At 58.1% G+C, this 19,045-nt stretch overlaps 3 protein-coding genes across 4 annotated transcripts; 1 reads left to right on the top strand and 2 right to left on the bottom strand.

Moving 5' to 3' along the window:
• Nucleotides 1-4,023: 4,023 nt before the first annotated feature.
• Nucleotides 4,024-7,588, top strand: RNF26 (ring finger protein 26). Its single transcript, XM_015884218.2, has one exon. The coding sequence runs from the start codon at nucleotides 4,439-4,441 to the stop codon at nucleotides 5,834-5,836; it is 1,398 nt and encodes a 465-aa protein (XP_015739704.1). The 5' UTR covers nucleotides 4,024-4,438; the 3' UTR covers nucleotides 5,837-7,588.
• A 3,801-nt stretch (nucleotides 7,589-11,389) lies between these two features.
• C1QTNF5 (C1q and TNF related 5) lies at nucleotides 11,390-13,828 on the bottom strand. Of its 2 annotated transcripts, XM_015884219.2 has the most exons (3): nucleotides 13,633-13,828; nucleotides 12,752-12,984; nucleotides 11,836-12,353 (listed from the first exon to the last, which is right to left on the bottom strand). In XM_015884219.2, exons 2-3 carry the CDS (start codon nucleotides 12,975-12,977, stop codon nucleotides 11,836-11,838), a joined length of 744 nt encoding a protein of 247 aa, XP_015739705.1. In that variant the 5' UTR covers nucleotides 12,978-12,984; nucleotides 13,633-13,828. The 2 variants fall into 2 exon arrangements, with proteins under 2 accessions (XP_015739706.1, XP_015739705.1); XM_015884220.1 differs by lacking the exon at nucleotides 13,633-13,828 and having other exon boundaries at nucleotides 11,390-12,353; nucleotides 12,752-12,985.
• Nucleotides 13,829-14,681: 853 nt separating this feature from the next.
• Nucleotides 14,682-18,983, bottom strand: MFRP (membrane frizzled-related protein). Its single transcript, XM_032449085.1, has 11 exons — nucleotides 17,803-18,983; nucleotides 17,546-17,704; nucleotides 17,248-17,467; nucleotides 17,036-17,166; nucleotides 16,525-16,650; nucleotides 16,336-16,412; nucleotides 16,088-16,236; nucleotides 15,836-15,966; nucleotides 15,610-15,744; nucleotides 15,348-15,475; nucleotides 14,682-15,283 (listed from the first exon to the last, which is right to left on the bottom strand). Exons 1-11 carry the CDS (start codon nucleotides 18,386-18,388, stop codon nucleotides 15,059-15,061), a joined length of 2,067 nt encoding a protein of 688 aa, XP_032304976.1. The 5' UTR covers nucleotides 18,389-18,983; the 3' UTR covers nucleotides 14,682-15,058.
• Between the last annotated feature and the right edge of the window lie 62 nt (nucleotides 18,984-19,045).

Below are 19,045 nucleotides of genomic sequence, written 5' to 3'. Positions count from 1 at the left end.
ACCCTTTCCAAGCCAAATGGACTCGATGATTCATCGGAAATGATTAAATTCTTTCCCGGCGAGATTAGTTACTTAAAATGGCAGCGCTGGGCAGTGATAAGGCTCCTGGTCTGGCGCTGCTTGTGTGGAGGGGCGGCCCTCCAAGAACAAGTGCATGGAGCAGAACCTCACTGGCTTCTCTATGGGTTCATCATGAGGATGCTCATATAGGTGACATGGGGGTCTCTGGGTGCTGCACCACAGCCCCGTGCTCTGCTTGTTTAGTGAATGAACCCCAATGCCACCCAGTGAGGGCAGAGAAAGCACCCAGAGCTGCAAGCAAACAAGTGGGAGAGCCTGGCTGCCACGCTGCTGTGCCTTCAGTTCCACTGCGAGCCTTTATTCCGCATTAAAAACAAAGCAAAATGAAAACTCCCAGCCCTTGGGAAAAGGGCAACGTTGGTCCCATGAGCAAACAGCCTGGCAGCGGGTGCTGTGTGCCTCCTGCTTTAGGGGCGCTTTGCTTTGAAGAGAACTTGTTCCTATGGTGGTTGTTGTTTCCCAACCAACCTCGTGGTTCTAATGGGTTTGAGAGGGAGGCTGAGCATGAAATCACCTGGCACCCAGTGGGTGAAGGCTCAGCAGGGAGCACAGCAGGCGGGCTGCCTTCAGCTGCTTTATCTCACGCCTTCTTATTTATTTGCTTGCTTAATGGATTTGGCTTCGGCTCCTGCTCGCTGCTATGCAAACAAACAGCATGCGCCGTGCCGTGGGGACACCATCCCGCACACGCAGCCGGAGCAGGGAGGTCGGTGCATGGATCCTTGCTCTGCTCGAGGTGTGGGGCAGCCCCACAGGCTGTGTGACCACAGCAGGGCTGTCTGAGCATCCCCAGCTGCAGGCGGGTTGTAATTGCATTTTGTTCCTCCTGTACCTGGCTCTGTAGCTACAGGAGGGGCTGTGTATGGGGCTGAGAGCCCTGTGATGTCCCATGGCTCAGCAGAAAGCTCCCTTACTCGGCTGGGCTCCCAGTGCTCCTTTATGCCTCCGCTCTCCCTTCTTGCAGGGATTACTGACCATGGCTACGGGGCTTTGTTTAGCAGGTGGAGGGAGGAAGGATGTGAGAGGAAAGGGGGGGAAGGAAGATGACATCTGGATTTGTGCACCTGGGGATGGATGGAAGGCGGCTTTGCAGATGGCGAGTAGTGGCAAAGCTCCCATAAAAGGAGCTGAGATGGCAAAGGGGGACACCCAGCCCCATATTTGCCCTGGGGATGGTGGGGAAGGCTTTGGGGCATGCAACCCTGCTCCAAGAACACACAGCTCAAATGGACAAGGACAGCTGGGGAGCGAAGGGGAAACCCTACCCGGCTGGGGGCATGGGGAAGGAGCCCTATAGCCAGGGCTGGATGCTCACCCCATATCATGGATGTGGGCTCCCTGCAGCCCAAAGCAGGTGCAGCCCTGCATAGTGTGCAGATGGCCACGTAGTGCCCTATCACTCGCAATGTGCACAGCCAAACTGGGACGGTCCATCACGTCTGTGCCTGTGGATCCTCTCTCAGTTGAGAGGGGAAGGCTTTGGGGCTGGGGGAAGCCGGCAGAGCGGGGACGGCTATTTATAAACAGGCCTTTTCCTTCGGAAGATGCTGAGTTCATCTCCCCCTGGCTATTGCCGGATGGAAAAAGGCCCCATTGTCTTGGCGCCAGATGGGCCGGGGCCGGGCACCCGCCTGCACAATAGGGTGGATTATAGGACTGGATGGCGGGGGGTCCTATGGTGCAGGGACAGGCGGGGGCCCGGCTGTGCTCCATGTTTGCCCCCTGCTAATGCTGCAGCTCCCATTGGAACGGACACCCGAGGTCTCAGCTCTCCACGTCACCGGGCTTCCCCAGTAGGAAGGAAGAGCCCAAAAATCACAGCGTCACCAGATTTAGGAAGGGGGTGGGGGGTCTCCGTGCTGTGCAGGGTTTGGGGCTGCTCAGAAGAGGACAAGGGCAGTGAGGGGGGCTCTGTCCACATGCCACCCCCCTGCCTGCACCCACCATGCTGGGGACACGCCAGGCCACTCGCACCCATGGGAGCTGTGGGGCCGGGCAGGGATTTCTCCTCGCAGGACTTTCCCATGGATGAGGACTTGCTTTTCCCAGGGCTGCCTGGCTGGGCTCCAACAGGACAGAGAGAGATCCCAGCTCCGTTCCTTACAGCTCTCTGGGCTCCCCATCCCCACAGCCTATAGATGGTGGGGATGCTTGGGGACGCAGCTCCTTCCCACCCGGAGGTGGAGGCTGGGGGAAGAGCGAGGCACAACGCTTTGGATCGGAGCCCAATTGGGGACGGGGATGGGGAACCTTCCTGGAGCGGATGTGCTGAAATGAGCCATTGTTTGAGCCTGACCTGGAGCTCGGGGCTGTGCCGGGGCATTCAGCCGGGCACCTTAAGCAGCCACGTCTGGGCTGCGTGCTGGTGTCACCGTGCTGTGCTAGCAAGGGGTCAGCACCCTGGGGACAGTTCTATGGGCCCAGCCCATAGGTTGGGAGCGGGGGCACGATGCCAGCAGGACCCACACCCCAGCACCACCCTTCCTGCCCCCATGCAGTGCTGGGAGGAGATGCTGGGGCCGGGGAAGCTGTGTCCTGCTACAAGGCAGCGTAGGTGGGAGCCTTGGCGGCCCCCGGCGCCGTTTCCCCCCTCCTCAGCATCATTTCCCCCCTGTGCAGCTGCAGGCTGGGCTGCCAACCCTTTGTCTCCCTGTTTTTCCCATTCCTCTTCCACCCCCACAGCCGCACGCTGGGTCCCACACGCCCCACGGAACCAGGACAACCAGAAAGCTCCTCCAGCATTGAGATGCTTCATCTCTGCTTATAGCCCTGGAGCAGCCCAGGCTGACTGCTGCTGCTTCCCGACACGCTGCGGTGAGCTCAGAGCTGGGAAGGCAATGATGCAGCCTCACAGCAGGGCTGGGTGCCAGCATAGCCCCGGGTATGATGCACCCACACTGTGATTCTTACACCCCAAAGGTACAAACACAGCCCTGAGTCAATGAGTGCAATGAGGTCTGAGCAGCAGGAGCCCGCCCTGCTCCAGGCAGCTGCTGTGCACAGCTGGGAGGGTGATGGTGGCATCGTGCCCACACCTCCAGCAAGTGTGGGGACAGCTGGGGGAAAGGGGGGGCTGCCAAAGAGGGGTCATACCCCACAACCCCGTATTGACCCCATAGAACCTATATGGGCCCCACAGACCCCATAGAGGCCCCACAACCCCATATGAGCCCCATAGACCCCATACAGGCCCCACAACCCCATACAGGCCCCACAACCCCATATGGGCCCCACAACCCCATACAGGCCCCACAACCCCATACAGGCCCCATAGACCCCATACAGGCCCCACAACCCCATACAGGCCCCACAACCCCATATGGGCCCCACAGATCCCATATGGGCCCCATAGACCCCATATGGGCCCCATAGACCCCATACAGGCCCCATAGACCCCATACAGGCCCCACAACCCCATATGGGCCCCATAGACCCCATACAGGCCCCACAACCCCATATGGGCCCCACAGAACCCATATAAGCCCCATAGACACCATTCCTTGCAACTCTTGGCCCTTCTGTGTGCCCCCCCCTCCTCTCCAACAGCAGCAGGGAAGGGGACACAGGTGCATGGGGCTTGCAAGGCCCCTCCCCATGGCATGGGGTGAGGAATGAATGGAGCACAGCACACCCAGCTCTGTGTCACCCCCCCCCCCCACCTACTGTGTCTTTTTTTTGCCTCCTGGTAAAGCAATAAGAAATCCAAACATTACCATAAATGCTCAAAGCATCTCGGTTCCGTCACGTGGGCACCGGCACACACCCAAAAACCCCTGAAACCAGGCAGGCAGGGAGGGAACGGACCTGAAAACAAGCAGGACAGACAGACAGATAGATAGACAGATAGACAGACACATGGCTTTGCTATGCAGTGCAAGGGGGCTGCATGGGGAAGGGGGGGGGCTACTTCAAGGGGCTGCCGCCATGTCCAGGCACTGCCCAGGGCCTTGCATGTCTTTCTTATGGATCATCTGCTCCACTTGCTCTGTCCTTCCTTAAAAAGCCTTGGGCACGATGCTGGGTGTTCCTCTGGCTGGCGTCACTGTACAGGCAGTGTCTCCTGGGGATGCCCAGCCTGGAAGCTGGCAGGAACTGCTGAACTACTCCATGGCCAAACCTTGGCCTTGGGATTATTCTGAGACCTGTACAGGATATGGAGCGAGCAGCACCGCCTTGACTAACCCTGTGTTGGACAACCAGAAAGCGCTGAGACCGGCACCAACTCATCACACTCATGACAGCTCCATGGGGGGGGGGGGCGGGCTGTTAATAGGGTGCTGGCCCTTTAAATCCGACCCAACCACCGAGTCCCCGCCCACGACAAGATGGCGGCGCCCATAGCAGTGCGGCCCAGCTGATGGCGGCCATGGAGCTGGTGCTGCTGCTGCTGCGCGGCCTACGCCTGGCGCTGGATCTTCTGCTCCTACTGCTGGATCTCAACTTCTTCCTCGTATCCTCGTTGGTCACAGCCTTAATCTGGTTATTCACCACCGCTTCCAGCCTCCCCGGAGCTGCCACAGCTGGGATATGGGCTTGTTGGAACGGGTTGTTAAATGGATTGTGTGGGTTGGTGCTGGGGGTCGTGCAGGGGGTGGGTGGGATGCTGAGGGGCTGCTGTAACGTTATGGAGGGGCTGAAGGTGTTGGGTCACCTGCTAACACACATGGGATTGAGGGGCAGGGAGATGCTGCAGAGAGGGGTGTGCAGCCTGCTGGGCTCGGGGCAGGCTGTATTGAGAGAGGCAGGGGAAGGGTTGGCCATTGGGATCAGTTTATTGGCATATCTGGTTAATAGCGTGGTTAATTTGTGTTTGCTGGGCACGCAGAATTTGTTCACGTTGCTGTTGGCTCTATGGGATGCGGTGACCAGCCCGGTGTTGCGTGTTGGTGAGTTGTTGGCTGCCTTCCTGGCACATGTTTCTAGTAGTGCTATTGCTGTATCCATCTTGCTCTGGTCTCCCTGTCAACTGGCTTTTGAGCTGCTGGTCTCCACCACCGAGCTGCTCATCGGCATCTTCTTTGTCAACGTCTATGGGTTGGCTTTGCTCGTCGCCATCATTGTGGTCAGCGCTGTTATCTTCAACCCCGGGCTGCTCCTGACGTTTCTGGGCCATGTGTTTGGCTACTTCCATACGCTGCCTGCGTATCCCCGGCTGCAGCAGGAGGTGTGGAGGCTGTACCAGCTGGCTGTCCTGATGATGGGCATGGCCATGACCTCGCAGACGTGGCGCAGGTTGGTGGACTGGAGCCTGCAGGTGACCAACTGGAGCCGAGGGGGCAGAACGATGAACAGAGAGAGCGAGAGACGAGGGGCGGCTCAGGTGCTGGGCAGGTTGATGCTGGAAGAGGACAACCATGCTGCAGCACAGCAGGACGAACAGCCAGATGCAGAGCAGGTCCCGCAGGCACATCCAGCTCTGAATCGAAGCGCTGTGTCTGGGCAGCGTCTCCAGGCATCCAGGGATGAGCCGAGCACCTCCTGGGGGAAAGCACCAAGGAGAGAGCAGCTGAATGCAACAGCTGGGGATGGAGCAGGAGCTCCGGACAACGACCCCTGGATGCTTCTGAAAGAACAAGAGGAACGTAAGAAATGCGTCATCTGTCAAGATCAAACCAAGACAGTCCTGCTTCTGCCCTGCAGGCACCTGTGCCTGTGCCAGGAGTGCACAGAAGTCCTCCTGCAGCAGGCGATCTACCAACGCAACTGCCCGCTGTGCCGCCAGATGATCCTCCAGACGCTCAACGTGTACTTGTGAACTGTGGGGGTGGGTAATACGGGTTGTTTTACAGGTGATTGAAGACGCCTCTGCCTCATGCTGGAGTGCAGGATGGCTCTTCCCAGGGCTGTCCTGAGTTGTTTCCAAAGAACTAAGGATGGTGCTGAAGGACCAAGGGGCTGTCAGAGGTGTCTGTCAGCCATGTTAAGTGTACAACTAGGCTGTAGCTCCTGCTAACAAGCACAGCAGCTGATCTCTGCAGCAGGCTGAAAGGTTGGGGTTTTTTGTTTCTGTATTTGACAACTTCTGCTTCAAGGCCTGTTGCCTTGATCTGAAACAAAGCACAGATCTGGTTCCTCCTAGCCAAAACTGATGGAAGGATAAAGGCTGTGCTGCCTTGGGAATTACTGGGACTGGTGCAAGGCAAAGGAGTGTTTTGCTACCAAGGCTTGGCCAAAAAGTTACCTGGTGGACTGCATTTGCACTCTTTCTTCCTCCTGCCATTTAAGTGGGGCAGCTCGCAGGGCAAGGATTTGCATGCCCCTTTTGCAAGGCTCTAGCAAAGCACACTTGAGCTTTTTAGGCTTTTCTACCAAAGGGCTGAGCCCAGCTCTCAGCTGGAGGACAGCAGGGTTTCTGAGGCACCTTAATGTCCCAGCCACCACGGCTTTGGTGTCCCAGTTTTCCCTTGCCATTAGGAGCCACAATGAGCACGATCTCCCTGCAGAACAGCTGACTGCAGAGCTCAGTACTGCTGCTGCTTCCACACCTATGCAAGACCAGCAAGCACAAACCGTGTTACTTGCATGAAGGGAGTTTGTTACCTGCTGCCTGGGGAACCTGAGCAGCCCTCAGGCTCCCTAAGGCTGGAGAGCATTTGCTACATCCCAGGCTGGGCTGGCAGGAAGGGGTGGCTCTTTGGGAGACAAGGGGACACCCCAATCCTTCTTGAAGCCCACTGAGACATTCCAGCTCCAGACATAAGTACTACAGACCTTGTGTGCACGGGGCAGTACCAGGACCACAGCTATGTTTGTATAGGGCAGGGTTATACTTCTGCTTTGTCTGCAGTGTGAAATACAGTTTGTTTAATGTAAGCATCCCATGATGTCTGACAAGGCCGTCCATTCCTTGCTGGGGAGGGCTGAGGTGCCTCATCCCAGCACTGTTCCAAGAAACTGCTGGGCTGCAAGAGAGCCACGCGCTAAAAAGCTTTCCCTTTTTCAGTTTGCTTGTCTGGGGTCAGCCATGCATCAGAGCCAATTTTGGCTGGAGCCAGATTGGAAGGAGCCTTGACTCCTCGACTGCAAGCCAAGAGCCTGGGGGCGGCTGGCGTGGCTTTCTCCATTCTCCTGCTAACAAATAATTGATTAGTAAGTTAAGCCAAAACAGAGGCAGCAGAGAGGCCAGGCCATGCTGGGAGACAACTCTGCACTGCAAACTTGTGCTGCGTCGAGGACTGATGGTGTCTGAGAGCGGCTCTGCAGGGACTGCTGTGTGCTGGGATCTCTATCCTCACCTCCAAGCCACCTCTCCTGCAGCTCAGATGGACTGACTAGGGCCAGCTGGTGATCTTGGGGTGCAGTGTTTCCTATGTGACTTTCAGCCTTCTCCAGACTGCAGTTTCTCCCCACGAGTCTTTTTTTATTGTTATAGCAGTCACTGTTTTAGGGGCCCATTTGTTTTTTTTTTCGCCTGTTTATATAAAAAAAGAAAAGAAGAGAGAAAGCTTTGCCTTAAGTTTAACTCTTTGCACTACAAATGAGCAGATTAAAGTTTCCTCTACCAGAAGCTGCCTCGTTCTTGGGGTGGGTTTCCCTTGGGACCTCCTCTCTGCTTGCAGTCAGGCTCCATCACTAACACAGAATTGGATTCCAAGGCTGTTGTCACTATGGGCTGCTCAGAAAGGAAGAGAGAAAGCAGCCTGCTTTGCTTGAGCTGCTCCTGGAAAGAAATGTGTGCTTCTCTGCCCTGGACCAAAGCAATCTGTGCTTGGCTATTCTAGAGCTGGAGCAACCCAAAGCAGAAAGGCTGAGACTTCCCAGGCTGGCAGAACAAAGCGTGAGGATGCATAATCCCAGCTCCCATGTGTCCTTGGTGCTTCCACACCCTGCTGCTTGTGACAGAGGGTGTTGGCAAGCCCCGTATCCTCAGGGATGGAAGCAGAACAGGGGCAGCTTTGCCTCACAAAAAGGCCAAGACGGGCTCAGCTGTGCTGAGCTACTGCTGAGCAGATGCATTTGCTGCACAGTTATTCCCTGGCCCCGATCTGAGCTCTTGGCAGGCTACCGTGTGCTTTTAAGCATCCTTGGCTTCTCCAAAATCCTTGCAAACTGTTTGGAAAATACATTTCAGGAGCCTGATGGGCAGAGACCTCAGGAGTTTTGGCTCACCCTGCCCTGAACTCACCTGCTTTGGTAGGGCTGTGCCAGCAAACAAACTAATTTTAACGAGGAAGCTCAAAAGTCCTGGCTGAAAGTCACACAAGGGGGATTGCAGGCTGCAGGAGTGCAGCTCAGCCAGGCATAGAGCCAATATGGGGCTGCCAAGCCCTGCAGGGAACTGGCTGCACCAGGGGAAACTGAGGTACAGCCTTCCACTGTGTCCTCAGGGAGCTGAGGTGGGCTGGGGGATGGGGCTTGGCAGGGAGATGCTCTATACAGTGGGCATCCAAGCAGAGGATGTAGAGATGGATGCATCCACCTCGTCCCGTTGTGGTCAAGTGAGAACAGGATGTAAAGGACACAGTCTTCCCCTGGGAGCTGTCATGCACGCACTTGGCTCACATGCAGCAAGCAATTACAAGAGGAAAATGCAACCAGCTCCTGGCTGATGGCAGCCTGCACTGTCCTGATATTCCTCCAACACCATGGAGCTGGTGTGGGGCTGCAATGATGCTCACAGACCAGGCATGGGCACAAAGTCTGAGGTCCTGGATGTGTTTCCTTCTACTCGGTGTGGTGCTGCTGGGTTACCCCCATTTAAAAGCACTGAGGTGGGGGGTGCTGACAGCTTGCTGGAACTGAAGCCTGCCCCAGGCCTTGGGAAAATCTCTGGCATCCCTTTGTCTGCCCAGCTGCAACATCCCAGCCCTAATGAGCTGCCATTGCCTGTGGGACAGCGGGGAGCTGGCATGACAGACACGCACTGCAAAGCAGCTCACAGCCCCTGGCCGATGGGGAGGGAGCAGGTGATGGATCAGCAGCAGAACCACGGGGGGCTTTTGTCTGCTCCCAGGCACCAGCTTTGCTCCCTTATTAGTGGCTCAGAACATGCTGCACGGGGCTGTGCTCAGCTGGGCTGAGGGTATTGTCATGAATGGAAACTCCCTGCTGCCTCCACAGGGTTTCCATCCCATTGAGGTGCAGATGGAAACATCACTTGGGCCTGGAGGAGGTGATCCTTGGTCCTGTTGGTCCCCTTCTGCTCACCAGGACATGGGATTCTCTCATGCTGATCCCTGAAGAACCTGTTGTCTGCCCTCCTGAAGCCCTCAGCTGGGTCCTCCTTTGGTCTTGTCCCCTTCTTTCAGCTCCTCTGGTTTGTAAGGTCTTACCCACCTGAGCTCTGCTCCTCAGCCACCTGCTGCTGTGAGCTATTGCCAGATACCAAGGTGGATCCCATTCCCACAAGGACCAGTGCTTTGGTTGCCATTACCCCAATACAACTGCAGTCCCCCAAGCACACAGAGCCCACAGGTCCCTCCTGTTTGTCCTCACACTGCTGTATAGGCACTTTACATACCCCAACAGGGTCCCATTTCCCAGCACAGCCATGAGAGCTCATGCACAGTGCTGGTGTGGATGCTCTGGATGGACCCCTCCTCAGCCCAGGTTGCACACTTGAGCCCTTTCCTTGCCTCCCCTAATTGAGGACAGCCCCCATCCCCTCCCCCAGAGTTGAACTTCTTACCAGGTCAGCCAGGAGACACCAGCACAATCTTTGCTACCGAGGGCATTTCCATACTCTGCTCCTGTAGTTGAAGGTTTGGGCTCTTGTTGGAGATGACCGATCCATCTTCACCTCAGGGCACACACACAGCACCAACACCTCTTGCAAGCTGCACATGGTAGCCCTGGATTGTTGCTGCAGAGCCCCAGCCCTGCTGGGTTCAAGCCTCCAGCTGGAAACTGTGACCCTACTGTGGCCAAGAAGCAGAGTGCTGCACTGGGAAGGGCTGCCAGATCTTCTTCTTTTCTTTTTAATTGAATAAACATTTCTGTTCCAGCTGCCACCTCCATCAGCTGCACAACAAGACCTACCTGCTCACCCTGCTTTTATAGAAGCTTCACCCTCCTGTTGGCCAAAGGGGTGGTGGTCCCTCCCTAAACTGGGTGCAGCTGAAAAGGGGCTGTGGCCACTTCTTCCTCAGGGGCAGCTGAGCTTGTTAGGAGCTGCTAGGTACTACCACAAACCAAAGCCTCTTGTGTTTCCCCTTAACCCTATCCCCTCCTTGTCCTCCTCCCTAGGCAGCTGTGGGCACCCCTATGGTGCTCAAGGGAGGCCCCAGCATCCCCCACTGGCCCCATACAAAGCATCTAGGAGATAAAAAGCATCCCAAGGAGAGCAGAGCTGCTGCACCAAGTGCTCTGCTCCGCATCATGATAGGGCCTGGAAGATGCTCCCAACCCCCACGTACCTCCCCTGGCTTCATCCCAAGATAAGTCATTTTCCTCCTCCCAGAATAGACAGTTCCGACCATCGATCTGCTCTGCCACGTTGTTTATCCCTCAGCAGCTCTGCTTACAGAAAAAAGCCATCTTCAACCCAAACAGCCGCTTCCGCTGCAACGTGACCCTGTGGTTGGGGCTGGGAGGGAGCTGCAGGGCTCCCATGGGGAGCGAGCCCTCACCCCTGGCCCTATAGATTCTGCAAGTCCTTGTGGGGCTGAGGGTGGTCCCGGTCATTGCTGTGTGCCCAGGTGTGATGCAGTGATGTGCCCTTGGCTCCTGCGTGGTCCCAAGGTCTGTAGGGTTTGCTCATTGCATTGTGGGGCTGCTCATCCTCAGCCTGATGGGCAGCACGGCTGCTGGGTGAACGAGTTCGGCCCCCAGCCAAAAGCCCCCTCCCTGCTCGTCCCTTATCCCCGCAGGACCTATTTTGGGCAGGAATGAGGAAACTCTTCGTTCCACGGCTAAAAATAGGGACCTTTCTCCCAAGCGGATCACTGCTCTCACACTGCAGCCCGGGATGGGAGAGAGCTGGCGAACTCCCCAAGTCCTGGACACGGCAGAGGGCAACAATTCCCCCTGCTCCAACCTCCATGTCTCCAGCCCTGTAGGGGCTCCCAGCCTGTCCCATGGCACCAAGGGGAGGGGGTCCATGCGGGGACGCGACCCCCAGACGCAACGTCGTGCACTGAAGGGAACTGAAATCGGGGTTTGGGAGGGGAGTCCCGCCCCATCCCCTCCCCTCGATGATTTTAGGGGAAGGCGCACAGGGAGGGAGGAAGCAAATAGATGCCGATGCCTCCATCTAGCGGCTGTGCTGGCTGCTGCCGTCTTGTCCTCAGCGCTGGGATGCGGCATAGCTCCGTGCAGCCCCCCGAGTGCCGCCCCTCCAACCCCAAGGCAGGGCCGAACAGCAGCAGGCGCAGGGATGAAGACCCCTTTTATTGCTGGTGAAGGAGGAGATGGGCGGCTGGAGGATGGGGGACATCAGTGATGCAGGCAGGATGGTTTGCCCACCCTGGGACATGGCAGGGGGTGGCAGGATGGGCCCCTCGCCGTGCCAGCGGCCGGACAGCCCGCAGGGAGAAGCTGACCGGGGGGGGGATGCTGCGTGCTTACAGACAACGCGGCCATCAGGTCACTGCAGCACCCAGAATTTAGGGCATAGAGCCCTAAAGCTGGGTGCACACAATCATGCTTAGCTCTGGCACAGCGCTGCATGGGGTAGCAGGGACAGCGTGCCCCTGCCTGGCACGAGGTGATGAAGCCACAGCAGGGCAGGGGGAGGATACTGAGCATCCCGGCTCCCATATGGCCAGATCCCATCCCCAATGGGTGCCCATGGGGTCCCCATCCCCAGCCTCACGCTCAGGCAAAGACAGCTGAGTTCTGCCAGTAGGAGTAGACGAGGAAGCCGGTGAAGGTGCTGTCTGTTTTCACGCTGGCGTAGAAGCCGATGTAGTCCCCGACTCCCACCTGCACCCACACCTCATCCTCAGGCTCCAGGCGAACCAGGGCTCCCCCCGAGAGCGAGGTGGGCTTGGGCCAGTTCCCATAGTACTGGAAGAAGGAGGCGATGGAGTGCCCGTTCTTCATGATATCAAACTGCAGGCTGGCACGGTAGACAGTGGCATGGACGGCGAAGTAGTAGAGGCCGGGCACCTCGCAGGTGAACTTGCCAGTAGCGGGGTCATAGTGGCCTTGTTCATTGACCAGGACCACATCGAAGCGGATGGGTTGGTCGGCCAGAGGTGGGCTGCGTGATTCAGAGCGCTTGGCACTGAAGGCAGAGCGGGGGGCCACTGCACACTCACCCTGCGCCCCCTTCTCACCATGCAGACCATCCACACCGGGGCTGCCCATCTCCCCACGGGGTCCAGGAGCTCCTGGAGGGAGCACAGAGGGGACAGTGTAACATTCGAACTCCCCCAGCTCAGCTGCCCAGACCCATCCCAGCAGGGTTCAGCATCCCATGGGCGCTGCCACTCTATCTGGGGGTGCAGCATAGGCAGATCAACCCCAAGGAGCCAAGGAATGGATGCTGTACCCACACTGGGGTTCCTGAAGCAGGGGGTGGAAGGAAGGGAGAAATGCAGTGGTGCTGGTGGCAGCAAGCTGCTGACTCTTGGAGGGCCATCCATGCAGGGGAAGAAGGGTGGTGGCATCACAAAGCGGGGGGGTTTTGTGGGATTTCCTCCCAGCTCAGCAATATAGAGTTGTGCCAATGTTCAGACAAGCTCATTCCCATGGTGAGGGTCCCCTATTGACATGACCCCTTACTTACCTGGTGGGCCCATCTCGCCCTTCTCTCCTGGCATCCCCATCGCCCCATCCCGGCCATCTCGTCCATCTCTGCCTGGCAGACCCTGACCCCCGTGCAAGCCTGGGGTGCCTGGGATGCCCGGCTGCCCTGAGCACTGCCTGGGGATCTTGTTGTCTTCAATCTGCACAGAGCTGCTGATGAGCCCGAGGAGGAAGAGGAGGAAGAGCTGCTTCATCTCGTCTTCCATGCAGGGGCTGGGAGGGGGCACAGAACACAGCTTACAGTCCTGTGGGCACCCATTCAGAAGGCTGGCACCCTGCAGCTGCCCTCAATTCTCTCCTAGTTGCCTTTTTGGCAGGCACTACCTGCACCTGCTGCAACATCCCCATTGCCCACCCAAACCATGGCGGTGCCAGAAACAGGAGGGGACCACGCAGGGGAGGTGATGGCAGTGCACAGCTGCATGCCGGGTTCAGGGTGGTGGGCACTGCTGGCAGGATGCTCGTGGTGACACCGTGCATGGGCTGTGGTTTCAATAGACAGCATTACATGGCAGGGCGGCAGCTCGGGAGCTCCAATTGCATCGTGGCCCTGCCCTTGGCAGCATCCCCATGGCCAGCTCTGCTCCGAGCCACCCGGCTCCCCACACAACCATCCAGGGCTACAGCATCATCTCATGGGGCTGTGCTGGGACCACCCCAGTGCTGGGACCACCCTACAGCCCTCCCATCCCCGGCACAGCCCCCAGCCCATTCCCCATGGCCTTTCCCTAATGAAATCTCTCTCTCCCCTCTCCTGGATGTGACGGTTGCAGTAAAGAGGAAAAGGAGGAGAAATGTGGCTCCTCTTTGCCCCATTGCTGGAGCTGGGACCCCATTATGCCCATGCCCCCCTCAACTCACCAGCTCCTTGTCCCCACAGCCCGCTGTGCTCCGCTGGGATGGCTGCAGCTCTTCCTGACCGCTTTGCTCTGACGAAGGCCCGAGGAGAGGCTGCCTCTCCACCCCCCCCTCCTCCCCACGTCTCTCCTCCCAAACTCCAAAGGAAATCACGGGCCCTGGGAGCCAAAAGCTACAAGACAAGGGGAAAAAGAAAACTAATCCCGCGGTGTCGGAAGCTCCGTAAGCAGGGGGAAGGGAGAGGCAGACAAACAGCACAGCGGGGCGAGGGGAGGCGTGGGATGAGAATCATCAGCGCTGAAGGCATCTGGGCAGCAGGACAGCACGATGGAATGGGGAATGTGAGAGAAAACAGAGGGAAAGCAGAAGGAGAGAAGGGAAAGAAGCAGAGTTAGAGAAAGGAGCAGGAGCCCTAAAGGTGTGTGATGCCCTGGCTGGTGCTTTGTGCCTGGCAGAAGGGATAAGGCAAGAGGAACAGTGAGGTACATGCACTGTGGCAGTGCCAGCACTGCGAGCTGCAGAGGGTGCAGGGATGTGCCAGGCTGCAGGTGGAGGCAGCAGGCAGTGAGACTGCAGGCATGCAACAAAGCTGGGACAGTGCTGGGCTTTGCAAGGCACTCCCAGCTCTCCTTGAATCCATTCCAGCACCGAGTGCATCCAAGGGATGCTGCAGGGTGTGGTGCTGTGGGTGACACTGTTGGCTGAGCCTTCCTGGTCCACATACCTAAAAGCCATGTGCTTGTATGGGGCCTGGCTGCTCTCCCCCAGGTGTGAAGGGGCTGTTGGTTTTGGTCAGCTGGGAGCTGGTTTGTGGCCACAGGGTGTTGCCAGTGGGGTGGCCTGGTGCCAGCATGGCCAGCAAGGGCAGAGCCCTGGTTGGAGTGAGTTCTGCTCCCTGCACCATGGAGCTGTCTGCATGACACTCTCCAAGATCCATCACTCATCTCCCTGGGGTCTCCCATCCCATTGAGGGCACAACAACCAGCTCATTTCATCCCCACAGCTGGGACAGTCCTGTGCCCTTTTATTCCTGCTCACACTCCTGGCTTCCCTCTCTTAGCCCATGCCTCCATTTCCCCAGTAATAATCTGGTGGGACCCGTATACAGACCGTCCCCAAACACATCTCCTGCTCCATCACTTCATCAGCTGCTCATGCTCTTTATTCTGCTGGTTCTGGGACTGGGGGACAACCTGCAGCCTGGTCCAGCCCTGCTCCATTCACGGAGCATTAACAGCTCTGCTGCTGAGGGCTCAGAGTATCTCTATGGGAAATCAGTCCTGCAAAGAGCCCGTGGCATCTGGGCACTGAGCTGAGCACAGAGCAAACTGGAAGGCCTCAGTGCAGGACATGTTATATCTGAAGTAGAATGGAGGTTTGGGGCAGCACTGGGCTCTTCTGCAGCTCCTACTCCTCTTTCCTCGCCATCTCAGGGCTGGAAGCACTCTACGGGGTCATTGGAATCAGGCAGGATGTTGCAGTTGATGGGCCAGAGGATGCCAAGGAGACCCAGGGAGTGCTGGCAGCGCAGCTCAGCAGCCAGGCAGACAGCACGGCAGGGCTGCAGGACACCCCCATCCGGAGTGCACTTGGGCACAAAGAGGCTGCAGATGAGCAGGCGGAGGTGCTGGTAGCATGCAAGCTCCATCAGAGTCTGCAGGAGAGAAGCAGTGAGAACAGGATGGTGCAGAGCACCCACCTGCAGCCCAGCACCTCACCTGATAGTCCTGCAGCACCTCGGCGGCTCCTGCCTGGTCCGGGATGGCCAGCCAGATGTTGGGGAAGGAGGTGGCATTGTAGCCCAGCCCCAGGCACATCTCCACCTCCACAGGCTCACAGATGGAGCCTGAGAGAGAGAGATGCAGGGTTAGGGTTAGAGGTTATATATCACAGAGGGTCTGATGGCCTCCAGGTGTGCACCTGGGGTAGGTGGGATGTGGGATGGCTGACAGGGGGTGTCCCCCAGCCATGGGCACTCACCAAATGCAGGGTAGGAGACCCCGGTGCAGTTCAGCTCGTCGGTGCCATCAGGGCAGTCGTGCCAGCCATCACACACAGACTCCAGTGCCCGGCACTCGCCATTGCCACAGGAGAACTCTGTGGGGCTGCAGGTCTCTGCCAGGGCAGGGCACAGGATGCATCCATCTCCCAAGGATGGAGACCATGCAGCCCCTGCTGGCACCTCGCTCCCTGTCTGGCTACTTACTCTCTGTGGCATTGCGGGCTTCATAGGTGGCAAAGAACCCAGTGTCTGCTACTCCTTCATCTGCCACAAAGAGAACTGTCATGACATGGCGCGACGAGGTCAGGGTGGGTGGCAGCTGGTGGCCACAGAACCTGCAGGGACATGGGGTAAGAGAGGACATTGGGTATGTAGAACCCTAAAGCTCATCCTCTGGCTCACTCCAGCAGCCCATTCCATGCCTCAGTTTCCCCAGCTGAGCCACAGGACCCACACCTGCCCATGAGGCTGGCAGCTCCAGTGCCTGCACTGTCGTGAACCTCCACGAAGTCAAAGCTGCAATCCTCGTGTGACTCCAGGCTGAAGTTGTGGAAGTGCAGGTCTATGACGTGGCCCAGGGGCACAGAGATCTGCCAGAGGCACAGCTATGGGGACAGACATGAGAGCCATGAAGCCAGACAGGGGCACAGGAGGAGGAGGTCTTCCTCCTGCCCTCCTCCTCCTCCCAGCATCCCTTCTCTCACCTGCTGGTGTGGATATGGCTGGGGGTGGCTCGGGGTGGAGAAGTGCCCCTCCAGGGCTGTTAGCGGCCCCCCACACTCTGGGAACACACAAAACACACACACACACGGCAGCTGTGCCCCCATTTCCCTCTACCATCACCTCCCCAGGGCTGGGGGGGGGGGGGGGGGAGGCACACGCTGCCATCCCACCTTTGTGCTTCACGCTGCAGTTGGCCTCATCGCTCCGATCCTCACAGTCATGGAACCCATCGCAGACAAAGCCCAGGTGGATGCAGAGCCCCTGGTCACAAAAGTGCTCATCCCATGCACAGCTCTCTGTGGGGTGAGTGCAGGTATCTGGGCTGGTCACCCATACCCATACCCAGACCCAGACCCATACCCAGCCCCATATCCATACCCAGGCCCCATACCCAGACCCATACCCATACCCATACCCATACCCATACCCATACCCATACCCATACCCATACCCATACCAATACCCATACCCATATCCATACCCATACCCATATCCATACCCATAACCATACCCATACCCATATCCATACCCATACCCACACCCATACCCATACCAATACTCATACCAATACTCATACCCATATCCATTCCCATTCCCATTCCCATTCCAACATCCATACCCATACCAACCCCATACCTGTACCCCTGCGTATTTTGGGGCCAACCCACATTATGTACTCACTCTCACTGGGGGCCACAGCCCGGTACCGAGCATTGAAGCCTGGTGCCCCCACACTGCCATCAGAGACAAAGGTGACACGCAGGTGGTTGGAGATGCTGTTAAAGGTTGGGGGGACCACGCTGCCACAGAACCTGGGGGCATAGTGAGGGTAATAGCACTGCTTGCCCCATCCCTGGATATGCCACCCCCTCCTTGGGCACACACAGCCCTACCTGGCAGTGCCCCCCCGGGCTCCCTGCTCCTCATAGAGCTCCAGTCGGTCGAAGAGGCAGGAGGCAGTGCCCTCCACACTGAATGCATCCATGGTCAGCTGGATGGCCATGCCAGCTGCCACCTCGATGTGCCATATGCAGAGAGCATGGGGTGGGTATGGACCAGGGTGGTTGGGGGAGCTGAAGGAGCCCTCGGGGCCATACAGGGTCCCACCACACACTGCATATTACAAATGGGTTTGGGTTAGGGGATATGGGGACGTGGCCACCATAGTGTGCAGCTCGTGTGGGGACTTACCTAGTGCTGGAGTGCTGGCTGCAGGTGGATGGCCATGGGTTGGGGTGGAGGGTTTGGAGTCCTGGGGGTCTCTCTGGGTGGGTGTCACAGTGGTGGTGGCAGAGCTGCGGGCAGGCAGGGCTGCAGCCGGGGAGTGGGGTGGTGGTGGGGATGTCAGCTCTGCACCAAGGGGGATGGATGTAGCATGGGGAGAGAGCTCTGGAAGCCCACCCAGGTCACAGCACAGTCCCCCTGCTCTCCCTGCACACGACACTCACGGTGGATGATGATGCCCAGCAGGAGGGAGATGAGGAAGAGGAGAACGGCACTCATCAGAGCCACGCAGAGCCAGGTGAACCTGCAGTCAGCTCGGTACTGCCAGCCTGCCTGCACCCAGAGCTGCCGGCCTGGGGAGGGTGAGGAGAGTGGGCAGAGCGGGGTGCTGCCATATCCCCAGCCCTGTGCCACCCCCTGAGCCCAGCTCTTTGTCCCCAGGGTGCCAGCAGTTCCCCATACATCCCCACACCCCCATGGGTGAGCTCCTGGTGGCCCCATGGACACGGGCGCATGCACAAACCCCATGCAGGTACCGAAGGCATCCTGGGGTGACGTGGCTCCCACCCCGTCCTCATCCAGTGGCTGCTCAGCTGGAGGCACTGCCAGGGGCTCCTCTCCCTCAAAGACGGGGTTGCAGAACTCAGTCTGCATGAAAGCAATGATGCACAACACTGTGGGGACTGCATTATGGAGACCCATCAGGTGGCACCCCTGCCCCAGCCCTACCTCACTGCGCTCCAGAGCCTCAGGGCAAAGAGTGATTTCAGTGAAGTCCTTCATGGTAGCAGCATTCCTGGTACAGAGCATCTAAAAGCCCCCCCAGAGCTCTGTGCTCCCCAGCATGGCCGCATGTCCTTCCACCCACTGCTCTCTGGATGTTCCCATTGCATACGGTGCTGGCTGTGCCCGCATTTGCTCAGCCCCACAGAGCCCTATGGCCGTGTGTGGGGAGCCCTGGGAGGCCCTGCTTCCCTCAACGGGCCCCTTCCCTCTGCCCCGTTAATCCAGCTCAGCTGAGGATGCCGAGGTCAGACCCTGGCACGGAGATCCCACATCTTAAAGGGGAAAGTGTGCTTGAACCAGAGCTGGAAGGCTGTCCCAGGGGCTGAGGACATGACTTTCCAGGAGCTGGTGGGAGCTGGGCAGCCCTGGAGGGTCTATATTGGGTGTGCACCCCTCCTTCCCTCTCATCCCCCCCTTGCTGATATCTGAGCACTGCTGCCTGTGTTCCTGCTGCCCCTTAATGCCACAGGTCTGTGCCCGAGCTGGGCAGAAAAGGGCCTTTGTTCAGGGCTTTGGGGGCAGAGACAGGGCACAGAAGGAGGAGAGGCTCCTTGTTCCCCATGGACACAACAGCCACCACATCCTCTTGCTGCAGGTCAGCCCCATTCCGTGGTTCCTCCTAATCCTGACTCAGTTTCCCTCCTGCTTATGGAGCCTCGAGCCAAGCACACAAACACAGCG

Source organism: Coturnix japonica, chromosome 24, assembly GCF_001577835.2.
Source record: "Coturnix japonica isolate 7356 chromosome 24, Coturnix japonica 2.1, whole genome shotgun sequence".
NCBI classification, from domain to species: domain Eukaryota; kingdom Metazoa; phylum Chordata; class Aves; order Galliformes; family Phasianidae; genus Coturnix; species Coturnix japonica.
This window is presented reverse-complemented; position numbering and strand designations above follow the sequence as displayed.

What these genes read in the sequence shown, in the direction of transcription:
- RNF26 (XM_015884218.2), top strand. Translation starts at nt 4,439, where the DNA reads ATGGCGGCCATGGAGCTGGTGCTGCTGCTGCTGCGCGGCCTACGCCTG.
- C1QTNF5 (XM_015884219.2), bottom strand. Translation starts at nt 12,977, where the DNA reads ATGGAAGACGAGATGAAGCAGCTCTTCCTCCTCTTCCTCCTCGGGCTC. An exon ending in GGGCGAGATGGGCCCACCAG is followed by an intron (nt 12,354 to 12,751) that starts GTAAGTAAGGGG and finishes TGCTCCCTCCAG; the next exon opens with GAGCTCCTGGACCCCGTGGG.
- MFRP (XM_032449085.1), bottom strand. Translation starts at nt 18,388, where the DNA reads ATGCTCTGTACCAGGAATGCTGCTACCATGAAGGACTTCACTGAAATC. An exon ending in AGCCATATCCACACCAGCAG is followed by an intron (nt 16,237 to 16,335) that starts GTGAGAGAAGGG and finishes CTGTCCCCATAG; the next exon opens with CTGTGCCTCTGGCAGATCTC. An exon ending in AGCCCGCAATGCCACAGAGA is followed by an intron (nt 15,745 to 15,835) that starts GTAAGTAGCCAG and finishes CTGCCCTGGCAG; the next exon opens with AGACCTGCAGCCCCACAGAG.